Source organism: Emydura macquarii, unplaced genomic scaffold (genome assembly GCF_026122565.2).
Source record: "Emydura macquarii macquarii isolate MOO-44397 ecotype Brisbane River unplaced genomic scaffold, CSIRO-AGI_Emac_v2 contig_2676, whole genome shotgun sequence".
NCBI classification, from domain to species: Eukaryota; Metazoa; Chordata; order Testudines; family Chelidae; genus Emydura; species Emydura macquarii.
This window is the reverse complement of record NW_027132813.1, coordinates 1,529,641-1,556,222: the sequence shown is the minus strand read 5'-3', so window position 1 is coordinate 1,556,222 and position 26,582 is coordinate 1,529,641. Positions and strand designations below refer to the sequence as shown.

Here is a 26,582-nt window from a genome sequence, read left to right as displayed (position 1 = left end):
CTGACTTGATTTTTCCATGCTTCTCTTTAGAAGCTACCGTTGCAAGTGCAGTTGCCCTCAGAGAGACTTCTATGGTTTGCCGGAATCTGGAGCGAGCGGCACAGGTGCTTGCATTGCGCTTGCTTCAATTTTACAAATGCATTCACACACTGGTCTGCATTGGCCCAATCAATCCCTTTTTTCAGGCGATTATACAGTGAACCTGCAATGGAAGCAAAGTTAGGAATGAAGTCTCGATGGTGTCCCGCCAATCCTACAAAAGATCATAAAGAAGTTATGTCAGTGGGCATGGGCAATACTCGAATTGCATCTGCCTTCTGTTGGACTGGTGTTCAACCTCCTCGAGACAAGGTAATAACCTAAAAAAACCCTTCTGTGGAGGAATCTTTCCTCCTGTGATTACAATAGGCAATGCCATCATTCCAAACTCATGCTTGTGTTTAGCGAAAACTTCTATATGTTTAGTCACTAATGCCTGCACATCTGCCCTTCCTCTGCAATGTTTTCCTTTGGGGAAAAAAACTGCATAGGGCCTTTTGGCTTCGTGTTGTCTGTCCTTGTGGATCCTCATTCTCATGACAGCTATTAATTGCTGTTTGTTCCATCTCCTGTTCCAATCATTCAACATTTAACCCCTCACCTAATCCCTCTCCCAGACTGCCTGTGTGTCCCTATTCCCTTGCCTCACTGCTGACAGCCTCTTCAAATTCCCCTTGCGCTCCCTCCGAATTTTCTGTGTCTGACACTTCCTCTTTTTCTAACTTCCCAGAACATTCAGGAATCTTTTTCTGTTCTTCATGTCTGCTCTTAGCTCTCAACCGGATAAGTGGGGGTGATGGTCTATGTCCTAACACTGGCTTTTCTTTCCCAGGTCCCACCCTAGCTACTGGGATATGGGAAGTTGGGTTATCTGGTATTATATTAACAACCTATACAGGTGGCAACTACATCCCTGTGTATACGTCTTTCTCATTCTGTATCTTTGGGACATCTTGGATTTCCTGCCCAATTTCACCTTCTATATTTACTACCTGATAATGCATGTTTTCTGGAATATTACAGTTTTGTTCTAACACCTCAATTCTCTGAACTAATTCTGCTCTTTTAACGTCTTGCCCAAATAAATGTTCCTGACCCATTGTTGCTTGATCTCTCCACATTGTAATCTCTTAACCAGCTCTTTGTAATTGCTGCTTGCAGCAAATCAGTTCTTTTGCAAGACGATCTCTCTGATAAATAAACACTGAATTTATTTCCAGTGTCTGAATAAGCTGCTCTCTCAACGTCTCACTAATCCCTTTCTCCTGTGATAAAGCTTGTAATGCTTGATCCAACTGCTCTGTTTTCCTTCTCAATTTTCTCTCTAAAGTGTTACATGCAATATATGCACAATGCATTACTATTCCCTTCACCTCCTGAGGTTTTTTCTTTTTTTTCTTTCTCAAAAATGGAACACCTTAAATTCCATGGATCGGGGTGGTCTATGAGGGTTTGATTATTCAGAGTTTTTGCTGACTCTCCACCGTAGCTGTCAATGTAGTCCTGGCCAAAGGCTTAGAGGGGTATCTGTAGGGCCGTTAGGGCAACCCCCTGAATTGGCACCTGACTTTGTTCAATGACTGTCGTAGGAGTTCTCTATAAGGAAGGCATCCCTCCATTATTTGCTCCCTAATTTAAATAAGCGTTACTCCTGTTGACACGTGCCTGTGGTGCTTCCTTCCCCTTCCGCTGTTAACAACTGGAGTACACCAAGAGGAAGGGAGGTGATCAAGGTAACCCCACAAAGATTTCCTTGGTCGTCCATCGATGGTGCAGTCCAGAGGAGTCCAAAGTTTGGGGACCTTATTAATCTGACGCACTGGATAGGGTCTCTACCCATTCGCAAGTGCTGGATCTCCCACACACAACTGCTATTTTTCCATTTGGTACCACACTATGATAATCTTCTCCTTAAATATAACTCATTAATGGGACATCTTAATTATTTTCAGTGCTTGCAGTATCAATAAGAGGACACTTCCCCTTTAAATTTGCCTGAGCTCAGTTCTTACAACATTACATGGACAAACAAGCAAAACCACACAATAATTCAATAGCAAGCAGAAGCGAAAGAGAAGCCTCCCTCTTCTAGGGACTGTGAGCATACCACGATTCTCCTACTTGTGTGAAATTATTTTTATTAATTGACTTTCACAAGGAGCAATACATAAACCATTCCCTGGTTATCTAAGGTGGTCTTTTCTCTCCTTTTCTCCTTTGTTCTCTAGCGCCCAGCTTACTGGGCACCAATCTGTAGCCTTTAATTTTATTTAAAATGAATCTAGTAATGTTGGATTACACTACCAGGGGTTCGGCTCTGGTGGCTACAGTTCCAAGCTCAACAGAGCGAAAGTCATCTCTGCTACTTGCTTCAGATTTAGAGCCTCTGGGAACACATAAAGATCAGGGATAGGGACCACACATACACTCACAAGCACAAGGTCTAGCCTGTTTTACAAGTTTTATTAAAGTTACAATTAAGGATATGATTACCCATGCATATCAAAATCCTATAAACACCTATGCACAAATTACAAATAGAGTCAGACTCCCATCCTTAATGATATTCTTAGGGTCTGATGGATGCCTTGCCAATTGATCATCAGTAGAGGGATGGTCCCTGCTGAAGTTTTCCCGTAGGGAACTCATTTTACCCAGTCTGGGAGCCCTCTTTTATCTTGTGACTCTGACCACATCTACTCTCCGCGCAGGTGCCTGAAGGTGTCCACCCTCTTTTTCCTTATTTGTATTGTGTCCCCCAAGAATATTGGGGTACCCCTTTTTCATAGGTTGTTTGTAGTTCCTTTTATTCTCATTAGCATTTATGCATGACGTATACCCTGCAGTTAGGGCATGTGTTAGAACACTGTGACTACCGGCTATCTTGTACTCAAAATTAAACTTACGGTCAATTTTTCACAATACCACCCATTAGTATGTCTTTTCCCATGATCTTGTGGCACCGGGTCATTTTTTGGTCACTTACTTTTGTCAAAAAATTTCTTATGCCCATGGCCTAATATGGCTGAGCTAAAATCTTACAGGCTTTAGCCAGTAGGTCTCGCATTTCAGCCCTACTTACTTAGATACCTAATACATACCTAGCCCTTCTAACTACTGACCAATCTTATACTTCTGTAATCCTAACTTAAATCTATTTAGCCTACAATGATAAACGCGACATGTTAGCTAATCATAACATCACACAATAAATTAATGATAAATAGAGTAATTGGCTACAATGGGTACAAACAGGCAATTCACCTACCGACTCCAGTGAATATCTGCAGATAATCTTTGGCACTGTTCGCCCACTTCTAGTTGCTATGAAGGGTGTCCCTTTGGAAAGAAGCTTAACCCAGTCACCCCCAGCTGCTCAGAGGAGACCCCACTCTGTCTCCAACGATGGATGTGGCTTAAGGTTACTGAATCTTTGCACCAGGTTGAGCAGCTGTATAACTGCAGCCCAGCCACCCCTCCAGGGCACAAGGTTTTTTTCATCCATTATTCAAACCCTGAAATCTCTGGATTCAAAACTTATCAGGCATTTAAGAGAGAAAATCAGAAAATGGGAGCTCGACCAGCATATCCTCTTTCCCCTTAAGTATTTCTAGGCCATCTTTCTTTTCTCTTTAGCTGCTTCACCACCGCCCAGTATGATATAGGTGTCAATGAAGATTGCATCTACCATGCAGTTAGTTGGTTCAGGAACATTCAACTGAACACAGAGACGTGCTAATGTTCCTTCCAGGTGCATCTTGGGACATCCAGCTGGTGTTCTCCTACGTGTATCAAAGTAGAATACTGCCTTTTGGCTGCTGAGGCTAAACTCCAGTATGCTGTCTTTATAAGCTGCCTCTTCCAACAGCCCCATCCTATGGGCCTTAGGGAGGCACAATTGTGCATTGGGAATTAGCATTTTGTTACATGAAAAATGCTAAAATACCCGAAATTGTTGATGCAAGTGCAGTTAAGACCATCGCTTCCAGTCTTGGCTGTCCAGCTAGTAAAAGGCTTTGAGAGGTCTAGGAGGCACCCTAATGCCTGAATCTTTCGAGGTGGCAGAACCAGGCTGGGAATTCCACCAGAACAGCCTATTTCCTGCAGAATTTCCAGTGGCAGTCAGAATAAGAAGGGTCTGTCTTGCTATAATCTGGTCCTGCCAGAAAACCAGAAATAGAAACAAATGGAACATGTTAAAACATCCTCCCTGGGCTGATCCATTAGGCCACTCCCCTCTCCTTCATTCAGTCCTTTTGCAAGCCTCACCTCTGATGGGATACTGTGGGTGGGGAGTCAGTGGGAGGACAAACTTTGAGCAGCACCTTCAGTTCCACAGGAAGGATAGGTGCGCCCTCCTGCTCCTCTTTCACCTTCTCCTCACCTGCTAGGGCATTGCACTGACCCATCCCAGCTGTCTGGCATGCACCAGCTGTTACAGATCTGGGGCCCAGCAACTGCCCTGCACTTGGCTTCTTGTCTTGGGGCTGGGAGCCCATGGACTTCAGTGGACAGGGAGCCCAAGCTGTGGCTGGCTGAAAGTGCAGGGAACTGCTCCCCACTAAGCAAGGTGAGTGTGTGCAAGGTGAAGTCTCAGGAGCTACGTGCGGGTAGGTGACCCATGGCATAGGCCTAGAGGAAATGGGGAAAGCAGGATGCTGACAGGCAGAGAACAGGGAAGGGCAAATTCTCCCCAATAAAATATGTCAGTTTCATCCTGGTCAGTGGTAGGTGCTCAGTTCCATCTCTGCCTGTTCCTGGGGGGCTCCAGGAAGCTTCTACCCTCTGTCTCTGTGACTGCCAACCCAGCTAAGGCAGTACAAGCGGAGCAGCCAAGCCTCTGTCTCTCTCTTCAGCTGCTCTGCTCTTTGAACCCTCTGAATCGTTATGAAGCAGACTTCTGTCTCTGCTAAACTGAGAGCAAGCCCAGCGCAATGCTCTTGCCCAGGGAGAGGAGAGCATGAAGGGAGCGAGGGGCCAGGCTGTCTCCTGTGGCAGAGATGAAAGGGGCGGTTATCAAAGCAGAGAGGGAGGCGGGAGAGGAGAGAGGGCTCTGTGTTGCACTGCACCGCTGAGGCGTATTCTCCTGGAGGCAACTGAACATGTCATGGAACAAACAATGGGTGAGCAAGTGACTGGCAAACCTCAAAAGGGTCAGCGTTCCCTTTGGCTCTATCCCAGTCGCTTCAGGCTGCAAAACTGGCATGAAAATCTCGGGGCACAGGCCAAGTGTATAGTATTGCCCGTTTCCCCTCATGGCAGAAACAAACCCAACATCTCCCCTCTTTGTTAGTGTCCAGTACTTCTGGGACCTCCAGGTGCAGAGGTGCAACAAACATGAAGAGTTAGAGTGGGGGAGAAGATACACCTTTCAAAATCCTCCAGAGGGCTTGGTTCTAGAGCTAGGCAAAGCTTCTAGTGGGGAGAGGGAAGGGCGCCTGTGTTTTCTGAACCAGATCACCAATGGTGGAGAACGTGGGAAGACTCTGTATTTGTTTCATGAAGAAATGTGTGACTCAGTTTACCCGCTCACTTTGTCTTGTTACCCCCTGGGGTGTGGAGGAGTTAATTTCTCCTCTGGGACAGGGGGACTAAGAGATGGGTGTTGGTGTTGTAGGCAGTCTGGGTTGGTCTGAATGAACTATCAAGGGCTGCCAACGGATGAATGCAGTTGCCTTGGAGATTCAGTGGAAGACCAATGACTGGATGTTAACTTTTAACCACTGGCAGCGAGGGGAAGAAGAACATGTGGAAGGTCCGTGACTTGAACTGGAAATAAAGATCTGAGGTTTGAGCAGACTGCACTGAGAATCCTACGCTGCCCAGTGCAGGGGAAGATTGGATCCAGGACTGATGGGCAAGGCATGGCAGTTTAGCTGCAAGCATGGGGGCTACCTCCCAGGCCAGGGCAAAGTGGGGCCTGCCTACTGGAAAAGCAGAAGTTAGTAAGTTAGGTGAGATCCTAAAATATTGTATTCCAGTTGACTAATCAATAGCAGGAGCAGGTGCGAGCTGTGGCAAAAGCTAGCCGCCCCGTGTACAAACCCGCCTGGACCCTGCACTGGTTATCTGGCCAGCTAACCTGGACAGGATGTGGAAGCTGAGCTCCATACTGGTTCTGTGGAAATGACACTGGAGAGACATTTTAGACCCAAAGGAAAGGTGGCTGTCTGGGTAATAAAATGCAGATCAGAACTGGAGTCTGGGATACAAATCTCCACCAAAGCACCCTGTATATCTTCTAAGAGGTCCTACAGAAATTCCTGCAGAACCTACTGGGACTGTGTATACTCCCTATTCCTGTGAGGATCCAGCCTTTTCTAGCAGATGGCACTGGAAGCTAGCCGCACTCCCTCAGTATTCACTACATGTGCCCTGCAAAGGGTTTTTTAAAATGATTTCTCTTCTTCCCCCATGCCCACCTCCACTATGGTGCTATAATTGAGAACACAAGCCTGGTGCTGATTGCTTTCCATTATCACTCATTTAAATGAAACAGAGGATGTCCCGTATTTGTTCTCAGGATTATGAACAGTAATAGATTCCTTTTGAGGCCTTCAGCTCGCTCCTGGGATTTACCTGCACTGAGCATTGGGTTTGTGCTTAATGATCAGCTGCTCTACAAAAAAACCTAGTGGAGGGTTGGGGAAAGCCATCGCAGGCACTAGAGCAGTGTTTCTTAACCTGGGGTTTTAGAGGGGTCGCAAGTGCAGAGCTGGTATTGGGGGTGGCAAGAAAGGCAATTGCCTGGAGCCACAGGGGCGCCATGAAACTAGTTACATGCCTCAGCCCCGTGGGGGTGGGACTCAGGCTTCAGGGGTACAGTAGTTTGGAAAGGTTAAGAACCACTGCACTAGAGGAAGAGGGCTGGGTTCTCTTTGGTGTAAACTGGGCTGGGCTGGGGTGTGTGACCCTTATGTATGGTGGTTTTGAAAGGAGGTGTGGCAGGAACTGGACTCAGAGTCTGAATGCAGGTGTCTGCCCTGTGTGAGAATAGCATAGCATGCATGTGCATTCGGTGACTCCCCCGCTGGATTGCTAAGGACCTACGAAGGTGCACATATCTGGTGGTACTGAGAGTGAAAAGGCAGCTGTGTTTATTTCAGTGTCTACAGCACACGTAGGTGCATCTGAACTAAACAGATTCACTGGGTTGGTTTGACTCACATGCCGGCTGTACCATGTTGCAGACAAAAACACTGGCCCCCGTCTGTCCTTTATGATGGTAAAACCCAATTTTTCCCTTCTGCACCATGATCAGTCTTCCCATGACAGTTTGCACCTCCGGGTGTATATTTATTTCACTATGGGATCATGCCAGGGCTTTCTCCTTTTAAAAAAAAATTGATGAATTTGATCCATTTGTCTAATTTGTCTGTCGCTGCGGTATCTAGGCACCAAATACAGTAATGAAGAGAAGTAGCTCTCGTTGTGTGGGGAGGGGCCATTTTCTCTGCTCCCCCCTGAGTTAAGTGGTACTGCATGGGTTAGACTGGAGAAAGAGCGCAAGGAACAATCATATTGGTCTTGTACAGCCTGCTTTGCAGAGGGAAGGTCTGTGGAAAGGTTGCCCTGTACCATGAGCACCTCATCCGGCTGGGGTTAATGTCATGTGGAGCTTTGCCATAGACTCCAGTGGAAGCAGGGACAAGCCCTAGACAAAATGACACCGTTTCCTCCCAGTCTGTAGAGTTGGAGTGCTGCAGTCTAGGGCTTTCTGTCCAAGTGCCCGGCTTGGCCTCTGTCAGAAGCAACATCCCTATAGATCGTAGACTGGGGACGCAGAAGGAGGGTGGTCCCTTTAAGTAGCTAGACCTAGCCTAGTCTAATCAGAGCTCTGACGATGATAACTAGACCCTTGACACCAACCTGGGCTGAAGACAAGCCAGAGACATTCAGACCAAAAGGCCATTTGCTGTATTGTATGACAATAGGTACTCTAATGGAAATGCCTTCCCTTCTGTGACTATGTAAAAGGATAGGAGAGAGCCTGCATCGTGCTGTTGGTAGATAAGTGCTATAAAATATCAGATGTCAAATGTATAGTGGAAGGCCATGTCTAAGGCACAGGTCTATTAGCAATGTCCAAATTACCATACCATGATTTGAGCCCTGCTGGGTCGGGATGCTGTCTTCTGGTACGCTCAATGCACCGTCAGTACTAAAAGAATAATAACACTGCATTTGGGACCCAGTCCTTGATCTGTCTTCAGCTGATTGGAAGCATCTAGCAAGAGCTGGTGGGAAGTGGGGTCAGTAAGGGAATATAACCAGTCCAGCCAGAGGCACAACCAGCATGTCGGCAGAACAGAGCAACCCTCAGAGAAGGTAAAGGGGGAGTCAGATCATCATGACATTGAGATCATAGGGCAAATCTGAGTCCTCATTGCAAATATAGGGGCAAAGACCTGAGTGACTCTGGGCCCTGATCTTCAATTCATTATCTTGGGGGAAGGAATTGCCTCCAACTGGCCAGAGATTGAGGTTGGTCCAAGTATTGAGAGGTACTGTCTCCATAGACACCAACTGAGATACAGAGCTGTAATGGAGGTTCTCCCACAACCCTTCCTTGCGCTGCATGGGGGAATGCAGGTGTTTGAAGACTCAGTTCAAGCTGCTCTTTATTTTCTGCACTGCTGGGCTGTAAATAATCGAGTGTCCAGCTGAGAGAGTTGCCGGCTCTGTCCTCTCTTGCCGTCTTTATTCTTGTCAGGGAAGGGACCTCCAGGAGAGACTGATAGACTCATAAGCCAAACAACTGTTCTGAGGGCATCCAAGTATGGGCCCCAGCTGGTGACAGGCAAAGGGAATCTGCTGTAAGGTGGATTTAGTTCACGCTACACCCAGCGCTGTTTGATCTTTGCAAATTGGCATACTGACTCCCATGTGCCATGTGAGAAAGGTGGGTGGGGCTTGAGGTAACGGGGAGGCTGCGCACAGGGGATCAGCTTGGGGTGGGATTTGGAATTAGTCAGCCTGTCTTGTGAGGGACTTGCATACCCCAAATCCTCTCTCTCTCCCTCTGCCCTGATTAGCCTCTCTTTACACATGAGATGACTGAGGCAAAGTGACTTACCAAGGTCTCGCAGTGAAGCAGACAGAGCTGGGATTAGAACCCAGGCATCCTGACTCCCAGTTCTTTGACCACTAGGCCATATCCCCTCCCTCTCTTTTGCTTTGGCTGTGTTTTCAGCGGGGCCTCCTTTCTTTAAACACACTGCTAAAAATTATTAGTTTAAAATTACACAATTTATAAATCTCTTGAGTCGAATCCTGTCGGTCTCGCACGGGAAGGGCTCTTGCTCACATCAGACAAGGTCCAGGGGCATTTTGCATGATGGACTGCAGCATTTTCCTCCTTATTTGTAGTATAATTAATAAATGCCTCGTGTCATTCATTTCTGTATGCTGGAGCACCTACCCCTAATTACGGCTTACATAGCACGAGCCAAATTCCCCCCCAGTAGTTGCATTATAAGTCCACTGATGTCAAATTGCACCAAGGATGAAGTTGGCCTGTGGGGAGGCAAAGAGCAAGGCACCCTCACACCCCCATGCAGCTGGGCATATGCTGCTCTGTTTTCCCTTTGCACGTTTCTGCCCATGAAGCTGTAGCCTATAATGAGACTATACAGATCTGATCACTGCCAGGCTTTGTCTCTCTCTTCTGGCAGATACTCGATTGCGTATTTTTAATCCATGGCAGAACCCAACAAAATTGCCTGAACCAGGGCACATGTAGCTAATTTTAACACATTTGCCATGGAGGGAACATTGCCAGTTTAAATACATCATGTTGCCATTTACACAGCATTAGATAACAATTTAGAAAGTCACGGCACTAGCAAGAAGGGAAATCTGATCCTCCTACTCCAAGAACGCCGACCCCTACTATCTGGGCTAAAGGAAAATCTTCCTTGCTGGTTAGCGGTATATGGACTATGACACACAGTTGAGCAGTTCGGATTGCATTCGATAGATGTGTGCATACACCATTCCAGTGGTGTGCGTACACACTAGCCAGTTCATTACAATATGTACCTATCACCTGAGGTTAACTCATTAATGCATGCAAAGTGCTTTGAGATACATATTTTGTTCTCTGCCTGACTATGGACTGTGGGTGTGCTTTACTACATGTAGCTAGTGCTCAGTTGCACCAGTCTTCCTTAGGCTACTGAACCTACCCTCTTTGAAACTGCTGGGTCTCGCCATGCAGAAGGGTCTTTCTGTCTGCAATGAGCTCTTGAGTCTGGTGTCAGTGATCCAACAGGCAGGACTAGGGCTCCAAAGAGCTTGGATGGAATCCCATTTATTAAAGAAGGAGTGAAATGATTGGGAGGCCATTGAGAGCCTGTAATTGTGTTTATTACACATATGTTGCTATACAAAGCATCATTAGAGACAATGGAGGAGTAAATACCTCTTATCATGGCACAGAGACAAATTGCATTCCTATAAATTACAGCTCAGTGCAGCCTGATAGTATTTCTCTCCCTCCATCACCAATATGATCATTTTCCCCACTCTCTGTCTCACCTCTGAGTGGTAGCTTCCCACCACAGCACCGTAATTGAGAACACAAGCCTGCCACCGATTGCTTTTCATTATCATTCATTTAAATGAGAAAGAGAAAGGCCTGTATTTGTTCTCTGGATTATGAACAGTAATAGGTTCCTTTTGAGGGCTTTAGCTCAGCCAGGGATTCACCTGCTCTGATCTTTGGGCTTGCTTTTGATCAGCTGTGTTAAAATAAACAGCCATGCCCAGAATGCAGCCAGAGGCCTGGTTACAGAAGGAAGGGCTCCTTCTCTCTCAGCTGGATCAGGGTCTGTGGCCCTCCTGTTAGGCTTACAGTTGGCACTACAAATCCGTAGTGCATCTGTCCTCGCTATGTACCGTCTCTACTCTGTACATCTACTGTACTGTAGCTCTCACTCTGATTTACCTCTCTGTTTATCCAACCTAGAATCGAAACTATTCTTGAATTTCTGGGGTGCCTTTCAGACTTGAATCCCCAGGCATGATTGGTTTGAAGTTGGACCAAGTCTCATTTCTGGCTCCAGTCTGAATGCAGCTGAAATCTCTTATGAAGAGCTGATCTCATGAGATTTCCACCTTTTGGGGCTGGAATATTGCAGGAACATCTGTTCTGAGTTTCAGCACCACTGAATCCAAAACTGTACCCCAGCCTACAGCTAAGCCGGGTCCGCACTGCGATCCCAAACACCAGCTGGCTTCACGCTCCAGTCCATTGAGCTAGAGGATACAGTAGTATGCATATTAGCTATCTGTCTCTCTCCACTCACTGAGATGTCCTTCTTTTCCTATCTAGACCTCCTCTCTCAGTTACTTTGCTTCCTTCTAGCCATACTTTAGATCTATCATCCCTTTGGGCCATATGTTAGTCTCGCTGTACAGCAACCCTTATGCACACATACCAACACTGCTGTGGAAAACACCACATTGCTGCGTAAGCTGCCATCATTCCCAGTGTCAAGCCTCTCTGCGCGTATTGTGTCCGTCCCCGTTCCCTGGCTCCCTGGGCCACCTGTGCCAGCTGTGACTAACTTTTGTTGCAGTTCTGAAAGAGTGAAGTTTCTATCACATGGCAACTGAAATAAGACCTTTTTGCATCTTGCGAGCAGGTAACATTTAGCGGCATCCCCTTGGGTTACTGTATCTGGCATTCCAGCTGGTGCTCTTTTGTGTACAAGCCACTCTTCTGAAATGCCAGCTCTAGGCTTTAAGGAGCCAGCAGAAGGCACAGCTTATTTGTGCTGTAATTGATTCTGCACTTATTACAGGCCTTTATTTTCCCCTCTGATTAGAAAAGATGCAATGATACAGATAACAAATAAAGTACCAAGATCTGCCCCATTTGAGAGAGATACCAATGAGACTGGCAGCATCCAGGGATTTCCTCTGTGTCTCTCTGCCTCTGTGGACTCTGACCTGCTGCAGAGCTCTACCAACAGACACCTGGCCTCCCCTTCTCTGCGCATCGCTAGCAGATGTTTTGAGAAAAGGCTAAACAACAATCAGTTGGGGAAAGGTGGGGGAATGAAAAGAGGCAACAAAAACTGCCAAAAAGGATGTAGATTTCTAAACAGGAAACTGTACATGACTGTAATATAAAACTAGGCTGGAGGGTAGATTTGCAGGTACATCTGGTCGAGAATTAAAATGCTGATTCATTGAGACCAAAACTATTTGTGAATCAGGCTCAGGCTCAGGTTCAGTGGAGCACCTGACTCAACAAATGTTTGGTAACAAAAATCATTTTGAGCTCATCGAACCAGAATGTTTTGGGGGTTTGAGTTGGGAAATAATAGTAAATCGACACTTAAAAAAAGGGAAAACGTCAACACTGAAACAACACTGCAAAATTATCTAAAGGTTTTGATTGACCCAAACCAAATTTTTTTTCTTCAGCTTTCCTGTTTGTGAAAATTTTTGAGATTTCAACTTTGCATCCCAATTTGAGATAGGAAAATATTTCAGAATGTTTCAAAAATTCTCATGGGATAGGAAAAATGTTTCTTGTCCTGCCCTAACTGGAGGCAGCCATCCTGCACTGGCCCCCAGGGAATGAACGGAAAATGCTTTGCCATCTCTGATGACTGTGACCTGAGGACTAGAGGCATGTCACAGTTAGATTTTTCTCTTACATGGACCCACTGGAAAGTCAGTATAATTAATACTCTCCCACTCTCTAGCATCTTCCATCCAAGGCTCACAAAGTATTTTTAAAGTATTAATTAATCACCCTATGTGAAGTGAGTTAGTATCATTGTTCCCATTTCACAGATGGGAAAACTAAGGCACAGAGAAAGAGAGGAAGTAACTTGCTCAAGATCACACAGCAAATCAGGGATAGAGCTGGGAATGGAACCCAATAGTCCTGTGCTGTAACCACCAGAGTATCCTTCCTTACCCCAGGGACTGTAGTGTCTGCTACTGGGGAATGCCCACCTGGAGCTATTAGCCATCCTTTATAAACAACTGGTTGGACATGCAGCCTCTGTTCTAGGAGAGGAACACTTGCTCCTCTTACAAGCATAAGGCATTTGGCTTGACCTGAATCCATCTGAAGTATTTATCCAGGGGGCTGGAAGTTATGCAGGGAGCAAAGAGGATTAGTAGGGATGAGAGAAGGCTCCTTTTGCACAGAGGTGCCTAGTCGTCAGAACTGCATGGGGTCATTGGTTAGGACTTTGTGGATCTCAGCAGGATCCTGCTCACGGAGTTTGGTTTCAGAGGAATATCCTAGAAATCATGAGGCTATGCATCATGGGCTCCATTGGCCACATCCAGCACTCAGCAGGATCAGCCTGAATCATGACACGGGGCCCTCTCCTGCTTTCTTCCCCAGCCCTGTACACTGGGGGGGAGGGGCTCATGTTTTGGCAGGGGACAGGCCTGTCTCTGCCGGTCTTCAGGGTGGCTGGGATCTACCTTCCTTTGGCTGCTGGTGGTAGATGTGTCTTTGCCCTGTGAAGGGATGTTAGATGGAGAGGGTTCTGAGTTATTACAGATAATTCTTTCTTAAGTATCTGGCTGATGAGTCTTGCCCACATGCTGAGGATTTAACTGATTGTCATATTTGGGGTCGAGAAGGAATCTTCCCCCAGGGCAGATTAGCAAAGGCTCTGCGGGGTTTTTTTGGGTTTTTTTTTTTTTTTTTTTGGCCTTCCTCTGTAGCATGGGGCACGGCTCACTTGCTGGCAGATTCTCTGTACCTTGAAGTCTTTAAACCATGATTTGAGGACTTCAATAACTCATAGCTTAGAGATTTATTACAGCAGTGGGTGGTGAGGTTCTGTGGCCTGTGTTGTGCAGGAGGTCAGACTAGATGAGCACATTGGTCCCTTCTAACCTTAGAGTCTATGAATCTATGTTCCATCTCTTCAAGTAAGCTGAGGTCTGGTCTAGGGAGAAAGAAACTTCAGCCCCCTACAATCCCAGAAGAGGGCTCTCTGTATGTGTCATGCCACCCCTGCTGCCCCAGCAGAAGGCTGGGGTGGGGCGGAGCAGGAGGCACCACTGTCATCCCAGTAAGGCACCATTAACCCACCTATCTTCCCAGCTAAGAATTCCCAGTTGTTACACTGGAATGGAAGCAGTACTGTTTTCAGACCAGGGTCAACAATATCAGATGGTCTTATCTGGATGTCAGAGCCAAGAGTTTATTGTCAAGGGGAGGTACTCCCAACATGAGCCATTTAAGCTAGACTGGACCTGGAGAGCATTATAGAAAACAGACCAGCACTGACTGAGCAAAGGAATGGACTAGAAGGCCTTGTAAATCTTTCAAATCTTTAATTTTTATGATTCTGAACCAGATTATGAGCTGGTGTAAGTAACTGCAACCCTGTTGATTTCAAGGGGCTTGCACTCTTTTTGCCATGTCTGAATGTGGCCCTATGAATCCACCAGAGTAGTGAGCAGAAGACTGTAGCCCCTGAGACCAACGAGACGAGGGGAGTGTCTTATTCTTTCCAGGCACTCTCAGGGGGGCAGTGTGGGGTAGCAATTAGAGCAGGGCCCTGAGAGTTGGCAAACCTGGGTTCTCTTCACAGCTCTAATAGTGATTTGTAATGTAATCTTGGGCAAGTGACTCAGTTTCCTTCTCTGTAGACTGGGGCTAATGAGACTGACCCACCTCCCAGGGGTGTTGTGAGGCTTCACTGATGTTTGTAAAGTGCTCTGAGATCCTCACCTGGGAAATTCGTATTATTATTATTACTAGAGATCTTTGTTGGGCAAAAGGTAGAGCCTTCCTCCTTTTCCCGTTACTGCAGAGCAGAGGCCTGGAGTTGACAGCTCAGCGTTGGTTTGGGCCCCAGCCAGGAGTTCACAGCCAGAGCTTAGTTGACACCAATTCACATTCCAGATGCTCTTCTGAGTCCCCTTCCATTTTGCCTTTTCTATTTTCCTAGGGCAGCAAAGTCCTTTTACTGAATGATTTGTCCCACCACTTGCTGCTCAGCCAAACTCTTGTGTGGCACATCCTAGCTTCAGTCACTGAATGAGATTAGAATAGAGCAGGGGTTGGCAAACTACAGCCCATAGGCCGCATACGGCCCATCTGAGCTTTTCATCAGGCCCTCCAGCTCAACCAGTTGTCCACGGAAAAGTTGTGGAACAAGCTGTGCAGCGCAGCAGTGGCCACTCCCCCTCCCAGCCCCACACCTCCCCCTACCCCCTCTCCCACCATGTGGGCCCAGCGGTGCCCTGACTGGAGCCACTCCTGGCCCCAAGCAGCGCTGTGCGGCAGCCGCTCCCCCCCCGCACAACCCTGCCCCTTCCCCCCTGCCCCTCTGCATGGCCTGCCATACAATTTCTATACGCAGATGTGGCCCTCAGGCCAAAAACGTTTGCCCACTCCTGGCTGTTTTTAATCCTCGCTCCCTGGCAACATCATGCTAATTCTTTCCTCTCTCTCCACCTCTCACCTTCCCAGCTCTGGTGGCTGTAATAAGCTGCAATGAACATAGTCTCTTTGACATTGATCTATGGAGTTATTTAGTTCCTGCTTGGACCATCAATTCGCCCTGTGGTTTCAGTGAGATTCAGGCTTCACCCTTCTTCAGTCAGACATTCCTTCACTTGGAGTTTCTGAGGCCGGTGGGCAGGGATGACATAAGGAAGCCTGAGGTTCAAAGCTGTCGTTTGCTAGAGGTTCCCACCGTGACTTCCCTCATTCCAGGCTCCGTGTTTCCATGGAGGAGAGCCCGGGTTCACTTATCTCTGATTTCCCAAGGCCATGCGATGTCAGCTGACTTCTCCAGATGTGCTGTTTTGCATGTCACCTTGGCTCATGGTGTCCATCTAAGTGCAAAATGGGCACCTCCAGGGAAAGATCTGCTCTTACCATTCAAGGAATTTTTTCCTCACGTGTTCAAATTCACCTCATAGGAATCAGAGAAGGGATGTTACATCATCCAATCCATCCTGCCTCCTCACCAGTTCAGGCTTAAACCCAAACCCATGGTGATGTTTGAATAACTCCAGACGTGGGGCTTCCTTTCCTTCCCTTCCCTTCAGAGACTATTCCACAGTCTTATGTCTCACCATGTTGGGAACATTTTCTTGATATTCAACTTGTTTGGTTTAATCCCATTACTCCGACTACCAGTCCTTTGGACCTTCCTAAGCAATCCCTCTTCCCCATTAACACTGACACCCTTTGGACTTTTCTAGGCAATCTCTCTCCCCCCTTAGTGTACGTTTACACTGCACCTGGGAACTAGCCTCCCAGCCAAAGCAGACAGATTTACACTGTTTTGCTAAAAATAGCAGCATTGCCATTGCGGCTCTGGTAGCAGCTCGGTCTCTCAAACCCCCCCAACCCTTGGGGTATGAGCTCAGGTGGGTAGCCTACATCTTTGCTGGAGCCACAACACCCACACTGCTGTTTTTAGCACCCTAGCTCAAGTCAAACTAGTGTGCGTCTGTCTACCTGGGCTGGGGAGCTCGCTCCCAGCTGCAGTGATGCTGTACCCATCATGGTGTGTTAACCAAATTACAGATATTTCATTCCTTTAACCTTTCCTTGTAAGTCAGCCACTCAGAGGCTAAACATTTCATCATCTTTATTATGCATCCCTGAACATCCTCCAACTTAGTGATAGCTTCCTGACGGTGCAGCACCCAGAAGGGATCCTTCCAGACCCAGAGAGAGAGAAAGAGACATCTGCTGCTGCATGCCAGGACACCTCGGAGACTGAGCTGTCATATCTGAAACACTCCTAGGTGCAGTGTGACCAGAGCTGTACGGAGAGAGACTGTTTCCTCCCTGCCCTGTGCCTGATGCCTCTGAGAGTGAAGTACCCAGATAAGAACATAGCAGCTCAGCTGCACTGACCAGAGGCTCACAGAGCGAGGGTATGATCTCCTCCCTGCTCTCAGCTGTGATACCTCTGTATGGGGAGGTCAAAAACATGCTGGATTTTTTTTTTGGTCGTGGAAAAGCAGCAGTGACTTCAGCCCACCCCTTCAGTGCTGGAGCTGGAGATGCCACACCTATTCATGTCCTACAGACCTCCCTGATTCCCATCCCTTTTTGTCCTCTGCTCCAGGTAGTCTCTGCAGCCCAGATACTCAAAGGTATAGGCACCTAATCCTCATTGAAATCATTGGGCAGCTCTGTTGTGCCACTGACGTCAGGGCCTTAATGCCACAGTTTCAGAAGGACTCTCAGGGACACCTGCAAACTGATGGAGACTGATCTGTGCCTCCAGTGTCCGGTTTCTTTCTTGCAGGCTCCTTGAATCTCCTGGTTCGTGTGCGGAACAAACGGGCCATTGACACCCAAGTCTGGTCACTCAGCGGGAACAGAGGAAACGCGTGGCAACAAGCACATGTCCCCATTAACCCTCCAGGGCCCTTTCAGGTAAGGAGTCACCAGAGCTGCCACCCACCTCATATGCATGTGGTGCCTAGGAAGCGTCATCACCAGAACAGCCCTGCAGCTACATGTTCCCGAATGGGCACTGGACAGAGTATGTAAGGTACAGGGGAGAGCACGTGTCAACTACCCAGTCCCAGGATTGTGGAGAGGGAGTATATTAAAAATCACAGGCAAGAGGTTTGTGGTGGCATGAAACTCCATTCTCTTTCCTCCCTGAAACCATCTAATTTTATCATGCGCAAGAACAGATTTGTTGTTATCAGTCTGCACTGGGCTGGGAACTGGTGTGATGCTGCAGGGTTGCCTTTGAGTGCTGGATCTGTGCGCACTGGACTGTTACTGTAGCACTTGTGAGCTTGTTATTGTGGTGGGATTTGTGAGCTCTGAAGCCACGCACACTGGTTTGTTGCTGTAGGGTTGCTTGGGGGCACCTGGACCGGACACTCTTTTGGGTTTTTGAGTACAGAGGCATGTGCCCTTTTGTTGCTGTAGGGTTGCTTAATGCAACTGGCCTGCACGCTGGTTTGTTGTTGGAGGGTTGCTTGTGAGTGCTGGATCTTTTGTGCAGTGATTTGTTGTATCGTCGCAAAGTGCCTGTACTTTGGGGTGCTATAAAATAACAAATAAGAATGTAGTTGCTTGTGAGAGTACTGTCCAGTGTTGGCTGGTTTGTTATTGCTTAGATCATGAAAGCTGGGTTGTGATGTGCACACGCATTTGTGATTCTGCAGACGCTCAGGCATAGTGTACAGTACTCATTGGTTTGGTATTGCAGCTTCACAGGCTGAGCACACTTGTTTTTTGGAGGGTGCTTGTCACAGATCCTATACTGATGGGTCCCTTCGAAGCAGCCAGTAATTGTAGGGATGCTCATGGTTGCTATGTTTGTAGGATTTCTTGCACTGGCAAGGGCCAGGCATCTTGCTTTGTTGTTATAGGATGGGCCATGAGGGCTGCATCAGACACAGGTTTGTCTTTGTAAATTTGCCCGTGCAGGTAGGACTGGGAATTAGTTTTTGTGGGGGAGTCCAGGAGAGGCTGGGTGTGGGTTTACCACCAGGGGCAGGGGTGAGCCCACAGGGGGATGGGCAGAGGATTTAGCATTGTAGGCAGGGGTCGTGCCCTCTAGGGAATTGCCCACACCCCTTCTTCATCCACCAAACAGCCTCTGTCTGCCTGAGTCTGGGCGGCGAGCAGGGAGTGTGCGCTCTCTCCTGGCAAGCTGGGCAGGGGTTATAACGGCCATGCAGGACTCCTGGAGGGGCGGGAGGGGCGGAAGTTAGCTTTTACCCATCTCCTCAGTGAATGAGAGCTGGTGCCGATTGCATCCCCCCTGCCACCAGCAGGTAGTGATTGAGTCTGTGCCCCTGGGCTCACGGCAGAGTTTGGTAACCATGGGAACAGAAGAGGGAGCTCAGGCGGATGAATGTCAGGCTGAGAAGGAAGGAGCCAGCCTCTCCATGATTCCCGAGCAGGGTGGGGAGGGGAACCCTACAGCCCCTAAATGGAGATACCCCAGCAATGGAGTGGGAACCGCAGCCTCCAATCTGCGGGGAGCCCAGTTCAGCTTACTCCCACCCCAGTGCTTTGGTGATGCCAGGTCCCTCACTTAGGAGAGTGACCCTCTGCATGGTGCAGGTGTGTCAGGTGGATAAGCACAAAGATCCCCACACCAGAGCAGGTGGGGGGGGTTGGAGAGGGAGAAGGGCTCCATGGGAGATAGCCAGGAGCTGTGGGGGAGTGGCCAGAGGGCTGGGAGAGCAACAAATCTCGCTCAGGGGGCTGTGTCAGTGAGGCAGTCAGGTGGCTGTGGGGAACAGGGACTGTTCAGGGGAGTGACCAGAGGGCTACAGGAGCCTGGGATGCTGTGGCGGGGGGTGGAACCCCCTCAAGGTCGTGGCCCATGTGGTGGGCAGTTGGTGTCTGTGGACATGGCTCTCTGTTGCCTGTTCCATACCCATGGCCTGGCAGTGAGGCCATTCCCTTGCAACCTCAACCCCTCTGACCGCCCAGCATCTCTGTCCGCAGATCATCTTTGAAGGCGTCCGCGGCACAAGCTACGAGGGGGACATTGCCATTGACGATGTCGCCCTGAAAAAGGGAGATTGTCCCAGGAAGCCAATTGGCACAAACGACGGTGAGTGTGTGTGAGCAGGCTTGAGCAGGTGCCGGGGTGGAGGGGTTGCTGGAGGAAAAATGTGATATGTGAATGTGTGTCTGCGGGATCTGATGCCTTGGTATGAGCATGCATACGTGACTAGAGAGGGAGCATAAGTAGGTATAAGTGAACAGTGTGTGTAGCTGGGTGAGTGTTAGGCCCTGTGCGGCGTGTTTGTATCTGTGGTGTTTTTACATCTGTGTTGCTTTGTGTGGGTCTATGTCATGTGGAAGGGTTGGTGCGTACGCTGGGGAGGCAGGTGGTGCGTTGGGTGAAAACTGGTTGTCAATGGGGTCTGTGTGGGATGGGTGTTTGTTGAGCTGAGGGGATGTTGGTTGGGTCTGTGTGGATGTTGGTGCAATGGGTGGCATGTAGAATGAGTGTTGGGTGTCTGAAATGTCGGGGAGGTGATGGACATCAGTTTGATCGGTGTAAGTGTTGGGAGGAGTGCTAGATGTCAGCTGGGCCTGCATGGATATTTGGGTGACTATTAGATGTTGGTTGGATCTGCGTGGGTGTTTGATGCAGTGGGTAGTATATAGGATGGGTGTCGGATGTCGGTTGTGTCTGGGGAGGGTTGTTTTGGGTGGGTGGCATGTAGGATAACTGTTGGAAGTCAATTGGGTGGGGGGGTTGAGTTGGAGGGTGCATGGGGCTGTAACGAGTTTTATGGGGAAGGATTTGGCTTACTGCTCAATGTATGATGACACATTGTTTCAGTTAAGCCTTCCAAGAGAAAAGGGGAGGAGTGTTTAGCTGCTTGATAGGGTGCACCAGGGACGCTGCCCTGCTCAGGACAGAGCTCTCCCATGGTCAACTTGACATTACTGTTGGGTTGCTCCAGAACTCCTATGGCTGAACTGGCAATTAACACCCTAGGGTCAACATGCGCTTAAAGAATGAAGCAGAGTCCATATGGATGGTGTTGCTGGACCTGCTACCAGGTCAGAAGCCCTCAACTGGGCAGAGAACTCAGTATTAATATGCCACGGTTTTGGCCAGGATATTGGGCAGTTGCAAGGTCACCATTTCTGGAGAGGCTTCTGAGGCATCGCAGATCCTATACGAATAGAACCAATTAACACTAATCATTGGAGCAGCCTTGGGAGGAGGTAGATCTTCTCTGAGCCTTTAAGGCTCAAGTCCTCCAATGAGGAGGACACAGCATCAGAACTGAGGGTGCTGAGAATCCTAGAATTTCGAGATCGGACAGAGATAGCTGTATTGGGGCCTATCTAGTCCACCTCCGAGGCCCAGACAGAATTGTTCTCTATAGTGTATGCTGCAGTTGTGTGTTCAGTCTCATTCTAAATGTCCCTAGCAATGTCCCTAAATGTCTCTTTTCCCTGAGCAGACAGTTCCCCAGCCTAATGAATCTTATGGTCAGGAGATATGTTCTGAGATTCAACCTATGTTTTTCTTGGCTTTATTTCATCATGCAGCTCATCCCTCTCTGAACAATCTTTCTTGGTCCTTAAGATTTACACCCTCCACATACATCTAGGTGGATCTCACATTGCCCCTCAGTCATTGTTTTGGCAAGAAAGACAGATTTTGTTCTTTAATCTTCACTCAGAAGTAAATCCCTCTAGCCCCATGATCATTTGTGTTCCTTTTCTCTGAGCCTCTCCAGTTTGCCACTATCTTTCTGGCAGAGAGGTGTATAAAGAGGGACCCTTCCCTCCTGGCTATGGGATGTGCAGCCAGATATTAGACTAGCCAGTTTGATGCCCCATTGCACTGGGAGAGAGGGATATTGGTTTTTTCTTGACTTCTGCCCAAGTACAAATGCCAGTGTCCCACGAGCTAGCCCCAGCTACACTCTCAACTAGATCCCCAAGGAGAGAAGAAAGAGGGCAGGACGGCAGGTATCCAGCGTATGTGGAGCATGCAGTTTCCTGTGGTGCCAGCTGGCCCTGACACTGATTGACATGCTCTACAGGGTATGTCTGTTTTCCATAACTAATCTCTCTCTCTCTCTCTCTCTCTCTCTCTCTCTGGCCTGCAGTGGTCCCCCTTCCGGGGGGTGGTGTCCCAACCCTGCACAGATCTTCTCTCTGTGGGCCACTGACTTTTTTCCTTTATGTGCTGCTCAGATGATGGCAAGTGAGCACTCCTGTCTTCTGACCAAGACATTCCTGCTCCTTTCCTACTCAGCTGCCTCTGCTCCTCTTCCTCCCCTCCTCACTGACACACCAAAGTGTCCATATGTTACCAAAGACTGACAAGCATGACCACGCAAAGGGATCCAACTCAGAACCTGGAGGATTCCTCAAGAAAGTCATAATGTCTAAAAAAAATAAAATAAAAAATAAAAACAGAAAATACGAGAGAGACAGAGAGAGAGGAAGAAAGGAAGGAAGGAAGAAAAATGGAAATGACAAAAATTTAAAGAACGAATGAAGGAGGAAACTCCCCCTCCCCGTGTTTCCTTGGGAACATCAGACAGGACTTCCTCAGGGAAGTGGGAACTTTGTTTTAAACAAAAAAGTTATATATATATTAAAGCACAAATTTCTACCAGAACTGTTACCTTCTTTACTGCAGAGCCCACAGCTTAGGAGACAGCATACCACAGTGCTCCCCTTTTGGCTCTCCGTCCTCCACCTTTATCCCACTGGCTCTGGCTACCGTGTACCAGCTGCAGCGCCCCTACGGTAACATCCCACCTGCCTCCATTTGGGGCGGTTCACCTCCCGTGTGCTGGTGGCCAGAGACTCTCGCCCCATGCTGCATGTGCTTCAGTGTCTCCATCCACATCTTCCAGACTCCCATATATTTAATTGTCTATGCTTTAATCCACACTGCACTCCTTGCCCCGTTCCCTGTGCCCTCCGCCCAACTCCAATCCAAAGAAGACAACAGAGGAGCGGATCCATCATCTGGATTGTACTGAGTGGTGGAAAATCCTGGGGTCGATCCAACCGCAGCACCGGCCGCCAAACACCCCCAGGTGCATATCTCTCAGCATGTTTCACTTCTCACCGCTGGATGGACAAACTGTAATGATGGAGCTGAGGCCACAGACAAAAGCCTGTCAGTGGAATGGCATTGGCAAGGTGCTGACATGCTGACAGCATTTGCCGGTCAGTGGACATTGGACTGGGAGCTGCAGCAGCCTTAGGGCCAGGATCTCCTCTCAGCTTTTTTGGTTAACTAACTTATTTCTGTCTTCATTCCAGTGTTAGCCTTCCCCACCCCAAGCCGTATTTCTTTCCAGACTTTGGGGAGAGGCATGGATTTGCGCCCTTTATACTTCCCCACCCCAAACCATAGGCCCATCCTAGGCTCCCACCCTGGTGCGCTCTGATTGAACTCCAAGGACTTGTAGCTGTGATGCATTAGCCACAGGGCAGGTGTGGTGCGGCAGATGTGTTCTCTTCGCTGGCGTAATGGTCAGAGGAGCCAAGAGATGGAATTGGCACTAAAGCTCCTGGGTGACTTGGCAGATCAGGTGACTGGAGCCCAAAGATGGGATTATTCTGGTTTTCAGTTCTCTTGGCTGCTGGGGAAGGGGGTGAAAATAGGGAGAAAGCCGAGATTTCATCTTCATGGACTTCATGCTGCCACCACGAAGGAGTAAAGCCGATGTTTCAGGAGAGTTGCAACTGGGTCAGAGCCAAGTGGCAGCCAGATCCATCTTGCACACTACTGCAGCCATGGCTTGGCCTGGGGGTGATGTGGTGTGTAGGCAGCAGGTGAATCCAGGAGCAAGATGTCCCATAGGCTAGCCAAGCAGGGGCCGGGCTGCCCTTGCTGCAGCTGGAAACAGATCTGGGCTTATCTTGCTGTCACCCCCTCCCGCCAAAGAATAATGTTAGCTGTACCTGTGTGAGCGGCTCTCAGGAGGAGAGTGTTAGTGCATGCTGGGAAGATTCGGTTAGGTGCCACTCTTTCTGCTGAGGCCCACCCAGTCTGAATGCCACACCAAGGGCACAGCAGAGGTGTGCTGACCTGTCTCAGGTATAGAGTACCCAGCACACATGCCCCCACTCCTCCGTTCTCTGATGACATTATGATAAAGCTAGGCTTCTCTGAACAATAGTATGTAGCTAAATAAACTCAGTGTCTCACCTGCCCAAAGCCTTCTGCAGTGCTCGGCTTCCCAGAACATCACATGCCTGGCTTCCCCCTCACACATGGCTGGGAGACCTGTGTTCAGTGCTCTGCATTGCTGTCCAAGAGGCCCATCTTCCAGTACTGGATCCAGCTGCTCACTCCTCAGGCCTGTGGGAGATGGCATCTTGTGACCCTCATGGCCAGTGTAGAAGTTGTGTTGATGGGTTCCAAAGGAAGGCCCATTCAGTCATTCCCAGCCAACGAAAGGATGCTGGGATGTTGGGTTGAGGAGATCCTTCACAGAGGACTCCCCAAAAGATATAGAAGGATCCAGCCAGGAGTTTCCAAAACTCCATTCTCTGTATGGCTATTGATGGTTTTTCTGCTCTCCAGAAATGAGGATTCTACCCTCTCTTTAGTCCCTCCCCCTCTGTCTCCTGAGCCCAGATCTTAGTCTCATTGAACATCTAGCAGGGTAGCGTGGTACCCTTGCCACTGGCCAGGTTTCGCACTGGGGTGCAGTGAGGCCCTTGGATGGTAACCTCTCCCCACTGCCTGCAGATACCAGGGGAAGCAACCAACCAGCCCCCACCTTTTTAGAAAGTTGCCTTCAGTTCTATGCCCTTGGAAATGTGGTCTGTCCAGGAAGCAGCTTCCTTTCCTCCTTATTTGCTGGAGGCCAAGAGGTGTATGCTTTCCAAGGGATCTAATCTCAGACCGTGGAGGAGAGCTGCTGCTTTCCACAGGGACCACAGGGCCCTGGCTGTTTAGTGCACTCTAGTAATTTGGGTCAATTGAAAAAGTTCCCTGTTGAATTGCTGTTTGCAGTAGGCCTTAGCGGTGGGGGAGGAAGAGATCGTATTCCTTTCCAAAAGAGCTAGCCCTGAGAACCCATACTTCCTTCTAGATGTGGACGTGGGGAGGAGGTGGGTCAAGAATTTGCATCTTTTGAATGTTTTGGGAACTTGGGGCAAGCTCTGGCTGCAGAGTTGGCAGCAGCAGGGGGACCAACGGGGAGGTGGAGGAGACGGATCAAGAACTGTCTTTGAGCAGACGCGGGTGAAGACCATGGCCTGGTGTATACTGGCGCAGATTTCGGCGGCAGTCGACGGGAGATTTGCAAGCTACGTACAGTAACTGGCGTATCGCCTGTCAACTTCCTAACGTCTACTTACCACGGTATCTCCACTGTGCTGCGCCGACGGAAAATGCCCTCCCGTTGACGCAGCGCTATGCTACTTGCCGGGGTGGATTTATGGAATTGACTTCTGGGTTCAATTGAGCGAGTCTTTATTGCCGCTCAATCGAACCCCCAAAATTGATCCTGCACTGCCAGCTGTGCCACCGGCAGTGTAGACACAGCCAGACCGATTCTCAAAAGGGAAACCTGAGACCCCTATGTCCCTGCTGTGCTGCAGCGCTGCAGCATCCGGCCCTATGGATCATCCACCACACACAGAGGAATGTGCCAGGGCCATTGAGCTGACCCACCATGCTCAGGGTCACAGTCCAGTCCATGGTAGTGGGCTGGAGAGCAGACAAAGTTGATTTTCCCTTGGCCAGCAATCGCCTACTCCAGCCATCGGGCTCAAATGGTCACCGCTTTTCAGACAATTTGCCCTTGTATAAATCTCAGGGAGCCCCCATTCATCCCTCCCTTTGTAGATTCCCTTTTCCTTTATCTGTGGCTTGAAAGCAGCTGGTGGTGTGTTTTAGGGAGATTCATTAACCCAAGTGCCTCAACTTGTCAGACATATTAAGGATGAAAGGAAGGAATTCATTGCGCTGTCAGCAGTGCTGAGTGTATGGAGCAGAGGCAGGTTTCAGTTTGCAGTAAGGAGGCCTATAGGCTTCAGGGGGATGGAGGCTGCACATGTGAGTGGCAACACGCTGTTATTCCTTAGACCCTAGCCACCTTGGATTGGGACCTCTCAAACTGAGCTGAGTTGTGTTGAGTTAAATAGATGGGCAATCCAGGTACTGCAGGAAATATTATTTGTTTTTTAGGGGTCAGTAAAAACCCCAGACTCTTGCTTGAGGGCACCATGCTTTCAGAGGTACTGTCTTTCAGATGAGGTATAAAACCATATTCTGCACTCCCTTGTCATTAAAGATCCACTGGCACTTTACACTGGTGTGAAACCCAGTGTCCTGGCCAAATGATAATCCTTACATTTAATTACAGTCTGCTTCGTTCAATTTCTGATGCAGTTTTGATTTGATAAATTAGCCTTCACTTCCTGATCTTTACTTTTATTGTGTGATTGTTAAGTAGCTGCTCTGTTCCACTCCAGAAGTGGCTACATTTCAGATTATTACTGCCTATTGTTTGGAAATCCCTGCAGCAGAAAAGGTGCTATGTCTATGTTTTTATTTACAGGGAGATCTTTGTTAGGGAGTTATAGAGATACATTAGGGAAATTGCTATGTGGATGTAGTCCAATGTATATTCAGCCCCTTTATTTTTAGTACATGAAATAATATGTGTGCACACACATGCACAGGCATAGATTATAGATATCAGATATAGTGAGTGATATTGTATAGTTAGGCTTGCAAAAGAACTTTTATTTGAAACCTCTCTGCATTTGCTCATTACATTCTGAAAAAAATCTTTTTTTATTTATAATTTTCCACATTTGAGTAACAGCCCCAGACATAGATCATCAACCTAGTATTTTCAGCTAACCAAGCGTGCACCACCACTGCTGGCTGTACAGGTGCAATTCCTTTAGCTGGTGCAGTAGTAGACTTTTATCCTGTTATATTGCTCAGCCACTAGAGGGCAACATAACTGGCATGTTACATTTGATCTCAGGTCATGAGCAAGAATCTTGGCAAATCTGAGGGGAAAATCTTTCCAGCCTCTTTGGAGTGAAAGCAAACAGGAAAAGAAATATGTATTTTTTG

General features: G+C 48.2%; 1 protein-coding gene across 1 annotated transcript in view; it reads left to right on the top strand.

Moving 5' to 3' along the window:
* The window catches only part of MDGA1 (MAM domain containing glycosylphosphatidylinositol anchor 1), a 210,061-nt gene extending 187,639 nt beyond the window's left edge, over window positions 1-22,422 (top strand). Inside the window, 3 exon segments of the mRNA XM_067565371.1 lie at window positions 17,307-17,437; window positions 19,484-19,592; window positions 21,622-22,422. Of these exon segments, the coding sequence (XP_067421472.1) occupies window positions 17,307-17,437; window positions 19,484-19,592; window positions 21,622-21,713 (332 nt within the window). The 3' untranslated portion in view covers window positions 21,714-22,422.
* Window positions 22,423-26,582: the final 4,160 nt, after the last annotated feature.